General features: G+C 45.9%; 1 protein-coding gene across 4 annotated transcripts; it reads right to left on the reverse strand.

The window, feature by feature from the left end:
- Positions 1 to 92: 92 nt before the first annotated feature.
- Positions 93 to 8,789, reverse strand: TPM4 (tropomyosin 4). 4 transcript variants are annotated; one of them, XM_085040360.1, is made up of 9 exons: positions 8,500 to 8,789; positions 6,428 to 6,553; positions 3,402 to 3,535; positions 3,031 to 3,148; positions 2,545 to 2,615; positions 2,251 to 2,326; positions 1,907 to 1,969; positions 1,758 to 1,827; positions 93 to 513 (listed from the first exon to the last, which is right to left on the reverse strand). In XM_085040360.1, the coding sequence occupies exons 1-9, from the start codon at positions 8,611 to 8,613 to the stop codon at positions 431 to 433; spliced, it is 855 nt and encodes a 284-aa protein (XP_084896486.1). In that variant the 5' UTR covers positions 8,614 to 8,789; the 3' UTR covers positions 93 to 430. The 4 variants fall into 4 exon arrangements, with proteins under 4 accessions (XP_084896486.1, XP_084896488.1, XP_084896485.1 ...); XM_085040359.1 differs by lacking the exon at positions 93 to 513 and adding an exon at positions 1,014 to 1,245 and having other exon boundaries at positions 8,500 to 8,780; XM_085040362.1 differs by lacking the exons at positions 6,428 to 6,553; positions 8,500 to 8,789 and adding an exon at positions 5,551 to 5,739.
- Between the last annotated feature and the right edge of the window lie 7,346 nt (positions 8,790 to 16,135).

The raw sequence follows: 16,135 nt of genomic DNA on the forward strand, positions 1-16,135 counted from the left end.
ACTTCCTGCTGAGGATAGGCGTGGCCGGGCTGTGGCAGTGACGTCACGCCACGGGAACTGAAGAGGCACAAAAAGCCGCGAAGAGGCCACGGTACTTTGAGACTTTGTTTAATATGAAACGGCAGGGACAGGTGCCCGCGGAGGTGGCGCCACCTCTCGGGTGCAGCTTCTACCGGGGTTTATATAAAAGGACTAACGAACCGTAAAGAGCAGCCACGGGACGGGACGTGCAATGTCCCCGGTGCAGCTGGGGCTCCCCGGGGGCTCTCGGGATGAGATGGCCCCGAGGGATGCCCAGAGCCTATCATGTGGCTGTGCTGGTCATAACTTAATTGGCTTTTCCAGGATACAAAGAGAGAGAAGGAGAGGAGTGATGCAGCGATGCAGGGACAGAGCTGGTTCCTGTTGGTTGCTGTCAGCTCTGCACATCTCATATACAGTTTAGTTCATTTAGCGTCTGGTCCAGTGTCTGGTGCAAGCCCAAGTTCTCCTCTTTGGCTTGAGCAAGTTTTTCTAGTGAGAAAGAAGAAAACCACAAGATTTAAATCACATTATTTTATAGCCTTTTCTCTTTAAATAAAACCTGGGTTAACTTACCTTCGTATTTAAGACATCTTTATAGCAACATCACCAAAATGGGGCCAGTTTTTTATAATTGCTGTCCTTTAGGGAGGTTTTTGGACATGTCTCACGTAATGTGAAAGACCTGTGTTTTAATGTGCCATTTACAGGACACATGCTGCTGGGTTTTCCTTGGACTGAGAGGTTTTTAACCAGGCTGGTGGAGCACAAGTAGACACTGAATGCACTCAAAGCTTTTTGCTGACATCTGCAAACACTAAAATTTTTCTGACACCTGGAAACACTAAAATGCAAATGTTTGCCAGAGCCAGGTCCTGCCCTATCCTGACCCTGTCTGCTCAGCCCCATGTGAGGAGCTGAATGTGTTTTTGGTGTCATCACCAATGTATTTGATGTGATTTATACAGAAGTAAGCCCTGAAAGATGAAAGGTAGAGGTATCATGTTTTATTGAGCTCAGCTCCCACAGAGGTGGAAGGGTCGCTTGTGGAAGTGGCACAGGAGTGACAGGGATTACAGGCAAGAAAAGCTTGAGAAAACACAGTGAGTAGGAGTCCCCTGTGTTCCCACACAAGGACAGGTCACAAAGAGGTCATGTCATTGAGGGCATGGTCAAGCTCCTCACTGATGGCTTTGTACTTCAGCTTCTGAGCGTAGAGCTCGTCTGTCAGTCATGAGGGCAGCAGGAATGGACCAGCAAGAAATGCAGGGAAGAGAAGAGGCCACAGGAGAAGAACGTAGACAGGCAAAAGGCGACAGCAGCCAAAGCAGTTGGGGAGGAAAACAAAAGAAGAAAACAAAGGCATAGTTGAGTATCAGACTGAGAGCAAAGCCCCCACAGAGCTGCCTGGTCGAAGTTTCACCTATTTGTAATCTCACAATCATTTTCCAGTAAACAGATTGCGTAAGGTTGGGATCTTGAGCCCTTGAGCCCCTCTATCTGTAAGTTGGCCAAAATCAGGTCATTGTTACCAACTTTTTGAAAGAAAACCTTTTTCAGGAGAACTTCCACCACACAGGGCAGGTGCCCAGTGACCCAGTGAACACATCACACTCATTACCAACATGCCTGATGAGTGCTGCTGTTCTTTCTTTATAAAACCCACCACCCACTCTTAGAATTTGTTCTCTGATTTGAAACTGACCACTTCTAAAGAAACTTGAGTCATTCCATACCTTCCAGGTCATCAATAGACTTCTCCAGTTTGGCAACAGTTCTCTCTGCAAATTCTGCACGAGTTTCAGCCTGCAAAAGTTGAAATAGCATCATTGGATGCTCCTAAAGAAATTATGCCCAAATACGGTTTGGGGATGGCCAAACTTACTTCTTTCAGCTTGTCAGAGAGAATCTTGATTTCTTCTTCATATTTATCTTCTTTTTCTGAGTACTGTGAATACAATAAATACTATTTAGGGAAGTTGTAGCAACGATAATAAATGTTCATGAAACTATGACCTATTTATAACCACTTTTACAACAGCTGCAAACACCATTGCTGTGCTTTTCTTCCCCACACCTTCAGGCTTGTTTGGGCAGAACTGATGGAGTGGTACCCACATGCAGGTAGGTAAATACTCTCATTTGCTTTGCATTTCTGGTTTATTTCTATTAATTATATTTACAAGTTTTGGTTTTGCCCATATCCTTTAGCTTATGGAAAGAACCAACCTTTTCAGATTGAGCTTCCAAAGATTTCAGGTTGTTTGTGACATTCTTTAACTCCTCTTCAAGGTCACTACATTTACTATAAGGGGAAAATAAAAGTATGAGTTACTAATGTGCCTGTTATGATTTGGAAGAGTCTAAAAAATACAAGGGAAGAAGTAATTTAGGCTGAAAGGAGAAAACCTTCTTTTCTATAAACAAGCTTTTCTACATGTACTAATTACATGCCTGCCTACCAGAAGATTTTTTAAATGAAATGTGGTGTTGAGCTTTACTGTATTCTAAAAAGTTACTCACACTTCAGACACCTCTGCACGCTCCTCAGCTCTTTCCAGTTCACCCTCCAAAATAACCAGTTTACGGGCAACCTGTAAAAAGACAACAGCTGTGTCAGGCCAGTCTGTAGTTCACCGAATGTCTTGGATTGGGAGGGACCTCAAAAATCACCTCGTTCCATCCCTTGCCACAGACAGGGACACCTGCCTTACAGATTTCAAAAAGCACTCAAAAGTACGATGATCCTCCTTCCTTTGGAATACGGGAATTAGGTTAAAACATACACCCGCAGATGTAACAGCCCTCCCCAAATAGTTAGATTTTGTAGTATTTTTAGCATTGGGTACCTAAGATGCAGCAAATCACTATTAAAATTCCTCCTTGTTGGGAATGTTCCAAGGTTGAAGCATCACCCAGTGCCAATTGCACAAAGAGGGACTAAACTGAAGAGTAACATTGGTGTTCATGGCTCTCCTGCACGTTTAACCATTTCCTTCTCCCTTTTACCTCCTCGTATTTGCGGTCGGCTTCTTCAGCAATGTGCTTGGCCTCCTTCAACTGCATTTCCTGAATTTCCATTTTCTCTTCATCTTTCATTGCTCTGTTCTCGATAACCTTCATTCCTCTGCAGAAGTCAAAGCATGTTTAATGTAGAAGCATTTCAGCACTTGTATCTCAACTTCCTAAAGTGGAATTTGATATTTGTAACCCAAAAGTAGTCCATTAAGGCTAACAGAAATACTCACTCAAGCTTGTAAAAGGGTTCCAAGTCTCTGACCTGCAGTCCACATTAGCACATGCAGGTACTAAATTATACAGGAATATTTTATTCATATATATTCAGTTTTTTACCAACAGAAAATAAAAAAAGAATGTACCTCTCGCTCTCATCTGCTGCTTTCTCAGCCTCCTCCAATTTCTGCAGGGCTGTGGCCAGTCGTTCCTGGGCACGATCCAGCTCTTCTTCCACGAGCTGGATGCGTCTGTTCAGAGCTGCCACCTCACCTTCAGCCTGTGTGAAACAACCACCCAGAACTGGGGTTACACAGGCCACTTGCTGCTGGCAAATGTTCCCAGCTAATCAGTTTCATTAAAACTGTAACAGCATCTCCCTGGGACATGCAGGGGAGCGCCAGGGGCCCTTCTGCCTCTGCTTTTTTGTTTGCTTAAACTGTGGTATCTCAGGAATGTCAAGGTATGGAGTGTGTACTTGTCCTTTCTTTTTTTTAATGGTACTTATCATTCCTGCCACACAAAAAGGGACTCTACAAGAATGCGAATGGATGGGGTATTTTTGGAGCATGTCACAGGGCTGCATCTATCCAAACTTAAGAAATGAACTGTTTCCATGATGGCTTAGTTTCAAGACCTTCACCGTTGGTTTCTCTGCCCTTGGTTTCATCCAGTGACACCATGTCACAGCTCACTGTGAAGTCTGAGCCAGTTCCTGATCCATCCTGGCTCCTGAGCCTGCAAATGCTGTAGAATCTACTTGGTCAGCTGGGCACAGACAGTGGCCTCAGCATGGCAGAGTCAGGCTTTTTTAGGACAAAATTAGACATGTTCTTAAAATAAGGTCACTTTGCTTCCTGCAGTACTTAAGGAATTAGGCAGAATGCATTTCTTAATAGAATGGGTTTGTATATCACAGAATAAACTGCACAGTAATTGGAACATAATGTATAAAAAATAGACTAGCTAATACTGGAAGAAACTGCTGGGAGAAATGCTCAATACAGACAACGTGGACAAACTGGTGTCCATAAATATATATTTATTAAGACATGGCTCCTTTAATGGCTTGTTTTTGAAGGAAAATAAAGCCCTGCTTTAATAACTGCCAGGTTTGTGCACTTAATTGTCCCCAAATCTGAGGAGAATTGCCACATACAACACAAACTTTTTTTTTTTTCCCTCAACACTTTTACAGGATATAGACCCTGGAGGGTCAACTGGTTTATGCTTTATGTTAAAACATTTGGAAAAAAATGTGTTTTGCTGCAGCTTAGCAAATTTGGTCACTGACCACTCCTAAGCTGGAGGAAGTGGTTTCTATTCACATCTGAGCCATCTTGGAAAGGAGTTCAGTGGCTGATCCAAATGGAAGCTGACCCGTGATTCCTCCAGTCATAAATTATCCAACATTTCATGTGTTTTTACCCAGTGCTGTGTTTAACTTCCCGATTTATACACAAGGCATCAGTCATGTACAAAACTGCCGTCTGTTATGTGGCAGCAACTCCTTGCACTAGAGAGGGCATTATTAAGTCACATTTTAATTCAGCAGGATTCCAAAGCTATGGAGCTGGGGCCACTGGGAATCTGGGGTGAGCCTGGCTCCACCTCTCCCAGCAGCAGCCCGCAGTCCTTATACGGTAAAACTAACTCGCTGACATGTGATAAAATAGCAGGAAGATGCCGGGAAGGCTGATCGCACACAAATCTAAGTGAAACCAGCTGTCCAACCCCGGGAGAGCTGCACGCTAGCGGAGAATTCGCATTTCTCTGTGAAAACCAGGAGGGAAAGTTATTTTTCAGCAGTTCGGACATTTCCCAGCTGTGCTGAAGCCAGCGGTGCGGCGCCGAGAGGCGGGAACTCCCCGCTCCGTGTCATGCAGCGCTTTTCCCTAATTAAACAGCCATTTCCTACTAAACTCGCAACCGCTCCCCACTGCCGATCGGTGCTCGAACGCCTTTTCCGCAGGGATGGGCCCCAAAGCGCGATAAGCAGCGGGCGCCGGTGCCGAGCCGCCGCCGCGCCCGGTTCCCCCGCGGGACGGGACGGGATGGTGCGGGCGCGGCGCTGCGGCAGCGCCGGCTGCTCCCGCGGGCGGTGAGTGCGGAGTGGAGCGGAACGGAGCAGCGCGGGGACGGCTGAGGGATGGAGGCAGCCGGCGGCCGAGCCGTCCTCCCGCCGCAGGGAAGAGCCGGGTGTGCCCCAGCGAGAGAGAGGCAGAGACAGGAAGGAAGGAGCAGCCCGGGAGAGAGCGACCGAGAGAGGCGAGCAGGCAGCCCGGGCGGTCTCACTTTCTCCCGCAGGTCCCGTTCCAGGTCCAGCTCCCGCTGGAGGACCTGGGCGCGATCCTCCGCCTCATCCGCCTGTTGCTGCAGGCACTGGATCTTCCTCTTCACGGCTTCCAGAGAGCTCGGCGCGGCCATGGGCGCGGCGCAGACGGCGGGCTGGGCGCGGAGGTGCTGCACGTGGCGGACCCGCGCCTTTCAATGGCTCGATGACGTCACGGGGCTGGAGGTGGAGGTGGTGACGTAGCACTGAGAAGCAGGCGCCGGCAGAGGCGGGACAGTCGCGCCCCAGGGCCGCCCCGCTCTTCCCCCGTTCATCCCGGGGGATGCAGTCCCCGGCAGCCGCGCTCTCCGGGCTCCCCCGACCCCAAAACGAGGGGTTTTCACGCTGCTGCTGGGCCCTGCCTGCGCTTCGTCACTGCAGAACGGAGCGCGGTGTGGCGGGGTGCCGCGACTGGTCTTTAAGCCTGCCGTGGGGATGAAGGCAAAGGGCATCCTTATGCCACGGCATAGCTCCGCTGCTGTCCCGTTTTCCTTCAAAAGTCACCGTTTTGTTTACTTCTATTAAAAGAGATTTCTCTTTTCCTAAAGAACTCACATCCGTTTCACGGGGGGGGCTGGGGGGGAAGGTCCCCCAGGGTGCCACCAGAGGGTCCCACCAGAGGTTCCCACCAGTACATCGAGCCTCAAGTGGTGCCGGCTCTCGGGGGCAGCTGCATGTGCCATGGTCTCGGTGCAAATACCCCCGCTCCCTTTAGCAGAGGGGAGAGGAGAAAACCCTCCACCCTGCCTTGTATCCCCTGGCAAAGTGCATATAACCAGTGCAGTGCATACAAAATACACAGAGCAGAGTTACAGACAAGTGTTAGCTGTGGATACGTACATCAGTAGCCTTCTTCTCAGCCTGCTCCAGTTTTTCCTGGGCATCTTTGAGAGCCTCTGAGTACTTGTCCAGCTCATCTTCAGTTCCTTTCAACTTCTTCTGCAGAGCTACCAGCTCATCCTCTACCTTCAAGATAAAAAATCCCCAAAGTGAGCATACTGATGTAGTATAAGTTAGTTTAATATGATAAAACCCACTCTATTAGTTTTAACCCAATATAACATACAAAAAGTCACAAAAGAACAAAAGACCAGATCAAAGTTCTGCTGGTGACAGTAGTCTGATTGGTGGCAGTTGCCAGGGAAAGATCATATAAAACATTTCATCCTTGAACAACATTCCCTGCTGCCACACACATAGGATCTGGCATAATACAGAACTTGGTATAAGCCCCTTTTCACCTAATTTTTATTTTGGACACCCTGCAGCAATGAGTTTTGCAGTGTAATTATGGATGGTTTTAGATCATGTCCTTGTGCTCTAACACTATTACCTGGTGATTTTTCCAGGCAATTATTCAATTCCTGTACAGCTGGAAAAAAATTTGTGGTCCTTCCTTAATCACCTCTGTGTGTGCTTCAGGATACTTCAACCCAAATAAGATACTCTGGATGTGGGAGGGAACAGTGCTGTAGGTGGGACTGGGTGACCTCGGGAGGTCCCCTCCAGCCTGGATTACTCTCTAACTGTGGCCCAACACGATATGCTCCATTATGCAATAAGGCTCAGACTCCTCCATACCATATAAATCCATATTGTTCACTAGAATGGTGCTATTTATAACCTGCTGGGAGACTGTTTAATGACAAACTGTCTCATGCTCCCTGAAGAATTCACATTATCAAAGCCTTGCTGCTGATAAGGGTGGGCCTGCAAACCCATCTGCTCCATCCTTTCATTTACAACACAAAACAGCTCACTCTGCTGAGAAACTGATTTATCCATTTAGCTCCACCTTCACAGAAATTTACTCTATTAAAATAGTTTGTGTTTTGGTAAACTTCCTTCATTTTAGTTTCACTTGTAGTTTAAAAGACATTTTTGGTACTGTGCTATTCTGGAATGTTACTATGTTGCAGAGAGTAACCAGATAGTGTGAGTGAACTGTGTACCTTGCATGGATTTTCTAACACGGACAGTGAGCAGCATGAAACTGATGCTGGCTTTGTGTATGAATATTAAAATAACTATTTGAGTACTGTGCCCACATTAAAAAAAAACCCAAAAATTTGAGACAAATCAGAAAAGAAGAGTAAGATCAAAGGTTTATTTTTCTAAAGAAGAAATATATTAGGCCAGATGAATGCTTATGACATAGCAGTCTGGAAGATGTAGAAGCAGCCAAATTTAGAGAATGTAAAAGGGAAAAATGTGGTAATTTTACAAGAAGTGCTGTAAAAACTTAAGTGTAGTCAGCTAGCATTTCAAGATCATTCTTGAAATACTAAAGCTCAAATAGGAGACAGACACCCAGAATAAAGACATTGAAAAGGAAAAAAAGATGTAAATGTTATAATTAGAAATCAATTAAAAGAAGAGCATTCAACTTAAGATATTTTTCATTATTCTTGACAAAAAAAAAGAGAACATACCTCCTGTTGAGTCTCAGCTGTCACCTCTAAGGGGCACTCTCTGCACCAAGGACTTGAAGCAAACTTTATTAATTCATTTCAAGGAGAGGCTTAATTAATGTTTAGACATAGCCACCTCCATTAGCACTAGTCCTACAAGTGTCAAGGTTTAGAGCTTTGATTTTAAGTATGTAAAGGTCTTTTCCATGGAATCAAAGCATGAGACAATTAGGACAATTATGTGAGATTCAAGAAAACTTAGACAAAGTACTGTTAATAATCCGTGGATGATGTTAATTTTGGAAAGACTGAGATGGCTGAGAAATTACTGCCTAGTCCTGGCTATGCAAGCATAACAAAAAGGCAAAAAACTTCAAAAGCAGATTAACAGAAAACCGACTTCAAATTATTTTGCTTTCTGAATCAGAACATTGCAACACAGTATTTTGTTACACTTATTTCCACAGCTCACACGCAACCAGTGATTTTATTTCCACTTACCTGCTTGCATTTGTCCTCAGCTGCCTTCTTATCTGTCTCAGCCTGCTCTGCTCTGTCAATGGCATTCTCCTTGTCTAACTTCAACATCTGCATCTTTTTCTTGATAGCTTCCATTTTTGCTCAAGGATAGGTTGGATCTGTCACACAACTGAAATAATCTGATGATTACAATTTTAGATTTTTAGCAGCTTGGACAGAGAAAGACGTTGTACCCAGGCAAGTGACAGGGAAAATGAGCTACAAGTGGTTGTAGAGAGCTTTAAACCCAGAGCCCCCTGGACAAAATCCAGATCGATTGGCCTCTTCTCCGGTGTTCCATCCACAGCCTTTCTAAGGAATGAGCTGGAACAGGCTCACTAGTGGAATCTTCACCACTCCATCTCCTTATTTGGGTCCTGTGTTCTTAAAGAGAAAACTGTTTCCATTTTTAAGCTTCTGACAGAAGCATAAGTGTTGACATATGAACACATGCTTGAAAGAAAGCTGATTAGCTCTCCTTTGAGTGTGCACAGAGCAATTAACCAACCCAGCAGATCTATGGGGATGGCCTGCCTTCCTGGAATAATGGCATGAGGCTAATGAAGGGAAGGATGTCTTTAGATTACTCCAAAATAAATCCATACGTAAAATAAATAAATAATAAAAAAATCTAGGATTAAGAGGTAGCTAAATTTAAGTTATAAAATGATCTAGGATATGAGACACCAGGGTTTTTTGCTGTAAAAATAAGCACTGGTGTTAAGAAACTAGCTACAATGTGTGATAGTGTAACACATAACAGAGCTCAGATTTAGATGCCCAGTTCAGGCTCAAGGCAAACTCAGTGAGTTTGAGTGCCTGTCCTTGAAATTTCCCTCACTTAATACTTGGGGAACTGAACAACACCTGAAGCTGCAGTCTGATGAGCACTGTAAATTATTCCTTCTGCTATATGAAGGAGTCACCTTCACTCTGTCAGGCAAGAGCAGGCTCTGGGGAGAACATCAGTAGTAGCTCCACTGCCAGAGGACATCAAGCAGAGCGTCCAACAGCCCCAGAACAAGCTCTGTTTCCTTTTGCAGCTCTATTAAACATATCCCCAAAACTATTCCATCCCTTCACATGCTCTTGCTGAGCATAACAACCTTGTCCTGACTGCCCTGCTATACTGATGTATGGCCCAACACAGCCCAACACAGCCTTGTCCTGACTGCTCTGCTATACTGATGTATGGCACCTTCCAGGCTTCCAGGACAGCCTGACAGCACTTTCTGACTTTGCTACCCTGCGACCTGCATAGAGTCATGGAATATCCTGAGATGGGTCCCACAGGAATCATCAAGTCCAACTCCTGGCCCTGCATAGACACCCCAACAATCCCACCCTGTACCTGAGAGTGTTGTTCAAATGCTCCTGGAGCTCTGGCAGTCTTGGGGCCGTGACTGTGCCATGGGGAACGTGTCCAGTGCCCAACCTCCCTCTGGTGGAAGAACCTTTTCCTGATATCCAGCCTTCACATTCCCCCAATTCTTTTCCAACCCGGGTCCTGTTGACCACCCGATGCCTCTTCCCTCCCCAGTCCTGCCATGCTCTGCTCTCTGCAGCCCTGTGCTCCCTCTTGGGTCACACATAGCCTGAACTCCCTGCACAACCCTTCAGTCCCTTCCTTGCAAGTGTTCACAGCATTCCCAGCCATGAGGGCACCAGGACACTTGGCACGAGACCCAGAACTTCCCCATCCTCTGGGACTGAGCTGGCATGGCACTGAAAGACTTTTAGGAAAGACTTTTAAGGAAAAATCTGCCCTTTATTGAGCTAAAAATGATGGTAAAGTGGAAGTGAAGCCAATACCGCAATGCCTGTGGCTCAGGTAGCATTAATTTCCTTCCCAGTGGCTGGTATGGAGCTGTGCTCTGGATTTTTTCTGAACACATAGCTAAGAATATAGTGATGTTTTTGTTACTGCTGAGCTTGCACAGAGCCAAGGCCTTTCCTGCCTCTTATATGGCCATGCTGGGGAGGGGACTGGGGGTGCCTGGGAGGTTCAGAGGGAACACAGACAGGATATTCCAGACCATCTGACATCACACTCAGTAGATAAATGGGCGGGAGTGGGAGGAAATGAGGGACTTTCAGATGATGGCATTTGTCTTCCCATGTCACCATTCCATGGGACGGGGCCCCGCTCTCCTGGAGGTGGGGAACACCTGCCCACAGGAAGCAGTTAATTAATTCTCTGTTTTCCTTTGTTTGTGTACATAGCTTTTGCTTTCCCTATTAAACTGTCCTTATCTCAACCCATGAGTTCTCCAGCTTTTACCCTTCTGATTCTCTCCCTGATCCCACTTGTGGGTGAGCAAGCGAGTGGCTACGTGGTGCTTGGTAGCTGGCTGGGGCTAAACCACGACAATGATTTACTGTTGTTTAAATCAAAGTTAATTAATTTTACTAAAACCCAGCCTTCCCCCCCACCGCCTGATGCGTGGCTTTCTCCCGCCACCCCAAGATGGCTACCACGAGCCCCTCAGAGGCTGTGCTCCGGCGGCGCCAAGATGGCGGAGCGCGGGGACTGCGGCTCCCGGCGGGCTGTGAGTGTTCATCCCGCCCCTAGCTCGGCCCCGCCCACCGCCAGTCCTCAGGAACGGCGGCTGGTACCGGCCGGATCTGGTGTGCTTTTTCTGTGTGTCTGTGGTTATTTACTTTGTTTGTTTGTTTGTTATGTCTTATTTTTTATCTAAAAAACAATACTCGGAATTTTTAACAGCTCTGAGTGCTTGCTTGGAAGCCAGTGCTGGCTCTTGCCACTTGGTGTGTGCCTGTGCCCTTCTGCGCACCTCACATAATTAAATGTGATTTTTCCGGGTACCTTTGAGGCAAGGCGATCCCCAGACATTTTTTAGTCCAATTCCGATTATTTTTAAGCTGTTTTGTAATTTCAATAGTGAAAGGTAAAATCACATAGGTTCTCAGCCTGGAGCGGGTTTAAGGTGTAGGAGTGAGGCACTGTGTTATCAGTGTTCCCAAACCTGCAGAAATGTCATTAAACCCCAATACACTACCTTAATCACTATCACTTGCACTTCTTGCCCTCCTGCCCTGGGAGTTTGCTGGTTGAGGGCAGCAGGCACTGCAGGGGTTTGGGGGTGAAGCCCCAAGGAGCTGAGTGAGGGTCAGTGCGGGTGACCGCAGGGTGGTCACAGGACACATGTGGGGTCATGGCAGCCACCACCGTGCTGCAGCTGCCTCTTCGGTACAGCCATGGTGATCCTCAGCAGCCTTCTTTGGGACAAGATAGACCTTTAATAACTTTCCTCAACTGGCTGCAACCTGGTGGTCCAGCTCACACTGCTCCTCTCTGTTCAAACCAGCTGGCTGTGTTTTATGGCTCCTTCAGGGCTTCCTTCCCTCAATCATGCTGCCGCTGCCATCCTGCCTTCAGACCTATTTCACCCTGTGGTCCTGTATGCCATGAGGTTGGATGTGCCACAGGCTCTCGGACTCAGAGGAGCAAGTTTTGGGATGTAGTTTGAAAACACAAGGGGAAGCAGCAGAGGCGGAAGGACTGTGTTAGCCCTGTTTGACCCAGCACATGTAGGAACTTGTGGGATGGGGGCTGATACAAGGCTGTGCATGCTGCTCCGTGGGACTACAGCTGCTTGTACCCTTAAGTGTGCATTTTGAGCTGTTCCTGTGGCTGCTCTCACAGCCTCTTCATAATTTCTATGATTGAGAGAAGCACAAGTGGTTTTCCAGTCAGCTCACCACCCCTTCCTGCCACAGGCTTGGACAGGCTTGGAATCAGGGCTCGGGAAGTGAACACCGAACAAGATTCTTTTTCCTTTCTATTTCAACTGCAGGAAGATAATTTTTCTAATCAACTCCGTTGTGTGACTCAGAGCCACATTTAAAAAGGAACATCAAGGAACATGTCACCCTCTGTAGCCCTTCAGCCAGGTACATTCCCTTCTTCCTTTCCCTGCTTCATGAACTGGAAAGACCTGAAGAATTCACTCAGTGATGATAATCCCATCAGTCTCACAGCCTCTGGTTTTCATTAGCTTGGGAAACAGTTAGCAAGAGAGAAGGAAGAGCACTCTAAACATTTTTCTTTTTTTTTTTTTTTCTTTTTTTTTTGTTTGTTTTGTTTCAGGCAGGCAGGAAGGTGCTTTTACAGGCTGTAAGAGTGCCTTTGTTTTTCCTTTTCTTTCTGAGGGATTGTTTATGCTGAGCAAAGCTTGGCAAGGTTGGTGTGTAAATATGAGAGGATACCAGAAGGAAATGAAGTTGGATTGTTCGAGAGTGTGCTCATTCCTTTGGCAGCAGGCTGCATTGGAAGCTTGTCACAGCAAGCATCTGAACAGCGTGGGGCTGATCAGACCTGTGGCCTGGAGTCTGACAGGTCTCAACATTTTCCATGCTGTCAATCCCTACTCCTTTTTTGTGGCCCAGCAGTTAGCTGGGACCCACAACATGGCCCATTTCACTAGCTGGGAGAAACAGACACTTCATATCCGTTTTCTCCTGCATCTCCTGCTCCACTCTAAACTTTGGTCATAAAAGATCTCCTTCCTCTCTTTCACACTGATTGAGCTGCAACTCCTCATATACAAAGCTTCATGAAGCAATTCAAAGCAGAAGAAAGACACTGTTGACAATCCTTTACCAAATTTCTTCTTTTTATTAACATAAGTATCTCCTAACAATTCACTTTCTTGTAAATTTTCTGTTGTAGAAACTATATAATATGGTGCATCACTAGAAAAGGTGGCACTAGACTGAACATCAAACTTGTCTTTTCTTGGCATTTCCTTTTAAATGACAACCCTCACATCTCAGTGAATTTCTTTGTTTTGTGGGCTCTCCCTGCAGGGCGCTCTCCATCTACCTTTCTCAGTGGGAAGGGTACTCCAGTACCAATCTGTAATACCCTCTCTCTGATACGTTCTCATTAAATATCCATTACTGACCACGGATGAACAAAAGGTACTGGGCTAGGTGGGATGAAAATGGTATATCTGCTTCTCCTGTGCCTAGATCCAAGGAAAATTTACCTATGTTCTTGAATAATCCTGGTTACCTGCATTTCCCAGCAGGATCTTTGAACACCTGAGATAATGAATTTTATACTGTTTTGAATAGGATGGCAGAATTCACTTGATACCTGAAATATACACTTGCTTAGGAAGCCTGTCTTACTGCCAGCATCAGGTACAGCAGAAGAAAGCAAATCCCACCCTGAATGCATGTTAATGTTTCTGGCTAATACAGAATGGAGAGGATCCTAGAAGAGAAGGAATCAGCAGCCTCTACCAGAAGATTTTGGCTGCCCTTGTTTTCTCTGGACTGGTCTTCATCGGTGAGACCTTTCAGCTGCAGAGGCAGGATTTGCATTTAGAGCAAAGGACTATTCCTGTGGGCCATCTCCTCCTTGTTTTTTGACTGTTCCAGCCCATTGCTGGGCCACAGCCAACGCTTTAAGCTCTCTCTTGCCGTTAGATGGCAGTGCAGATTCACAGATTCTCTCTCTTCCTTGAGCCTCTGGAAAATGATCGTGCTGCAGCTGGAATGGCTCACAGAGTCTCAAATCTATTTCCGCTCATCTCACCTTTGAAGACTGAGGCACCTGAATTTGGATTGAAAGAAATGGAGCTGGCTCTCTGAGGTGGCAGCTCCTCTGAGTCCTCAGTGGCGCAAACATTCACTTTCTCTCCATCCAGGCCCTCCTTTGTGCACAGAGAATTTTTTTTTCCCCATCAGTTAATTCAGTTGTCTTTTGTTTTGCTGTTTCCACCACCATTTTGTTGTCTTGCTTATTTCTCAGCTTATAGCTAACAGTCTCAGGCAAGTGAGTCATGGGCTGCCTCAGGCCAAACCCCAAGGATACAGACTTCTTCTGAGGGTCATGAATCTCCCATCTGGGAAGTTATAAAGAACTGCAGTGAGAAATAGCTACCACCACAAAATGCTTTCCTCCATATCCATTTTTCGGCTGTTCCATTGTCTGCACTTGACTGGTTCATTTACCATGTCTGTTACCAGGGCTCTTTTTCTTCACATTGATTTTTCCACCAGAAAATGTCACCAGCTGACATCCAACTTTCACTCAGAAAACTTGCAGGTTCATTTGTGTTCCAAAACCAGGCAGGTTTGCTCCTTCAAAACTGAATATAAGTACTTTTTTTTTCTTTTCTTTTTTTTTTTCCTTTTTTTCCCTGGAGCCCATTTGAAGTTCAATTCCATGCCAAACAGTCCACCAGCTCACAGTAGTGCAATATTTTTGCTGGGCAGCTGGCAAGGGCAGTTGTAGGGCCTTTTGGAATCTGATTTGGATACTTGCAGCAGGATCTGTTCTACCTGATGACTTCAGCTGTGTTAGTGGCAGAAATCCTCATTTGTGGCAGAAATCCTCATTTGTAGCAGAAAGAATGAAAGTACCATATTTAAAAAAAAATCTGTTATACGGGTGGAGCAGATGGAGAGCTTCTGACTGTAGTTTAGGACAGGGCAGGAAGATGTTGACACTTTTGCCCAGGCCAGGCAAAGATGGGAGGTTGGGGCTCCCCTTGCCACTCATACCTCCCATATACATTAAAGTGAGCACTTTCCAGCTTTTCTGGATTTAAAATGTCTAAGCAATGAGGATTTTGTCTTAATCCCCAGGAGAAGTGCTCCTCTGTCACAGAAAGCCTCTTTTTTTCCTGGTGCACAAGAAGTTAATAGTGTTCCTAAGCCCTCTTGCAGATGTGAGCAGTGTGCTGCAGATAAGTTATACCAGGAGAAAGCATTATCACTTGGACTTACATATTTTGTGCTTATCTGTTGGACTCTAAAAAGCTGTTGCATTTAATTACTCATTTCTCAAAGCTTTCATTAATCATTTATTAGCACTTTGTTCATTTGCTGTAGATGTAACTTGACATATAAAGTGAGCCCAGTCATTTAATAACCAAACACATCTCAGGAGGAAGAAAGCACTGAGAGATAGGAAGGGTCTTACTCATCTTGGCACATGGTGGTATAGCTCTAGCTGGGCTCTCTGGTAGTCCAGAAATATAAATACCAGTGCCTTAAGCTGCCCCATCACCTGCCATATCTGAGGCACTGATGAATTAGATGACAGCTGCATACTGGACTGGAGATTTATAACCTTGTTTTATCACTGTCAAGACTGCACAGCCATTCACTTTCTATGAATGAACCTTTCCCAGCCTCCTGCTCCCCAGCACCCAGTGTGAGTGTCAGAGTTCAGTGCTGCAGCCCTCTCTCTGGACCTTCAGTTAATGGAGCAGGAGAACAGTGTTTGGGTTGAGAATGTGCCCACCAGCTGAACTGAGTATTTAGGGGAGTCTGACAAAAAGCCGCTCTTTAGTACCCAGTATCGTAGAACTGCAGGTGTAAAGTCTGGTCAACCTGAGCAGGATGGTCACCTCATGCTTTATTCTTTGCTCTCTGCTCCTAAACACAAAGTCACCCCAAAGAAACATCAGAGGAAAATCCTAAGTGTTCAGCACTACTGACCACAAGTCCTGAGATCAGAGAGCTTCAGGGAACAGCAAAGGGTCTGCCTTGGCAGAATGACAGCACCGTGGTTTCCTCAAAGACTGATGGGCTTTGCCAAGGGAAATCAGGGTCAGATTTTCTCCCAAATGTTTCCCAT

The sequence above is a fragment of the Lichenostomus cassidix genome, chromosome 28 (assembly GCF_008360975.1).
Source record: "Lichenostomus cassidix isolate B80296 chromosome 28, HeHo_3.0, whole genome shotgun sequence".
NCBI classification, from domain to species: Eukaryota; Metazoa; Chordata; class Aves; order Passeriformes; family Meliphagidae; genus Lichenostomus; species Lichenostomus cassidix.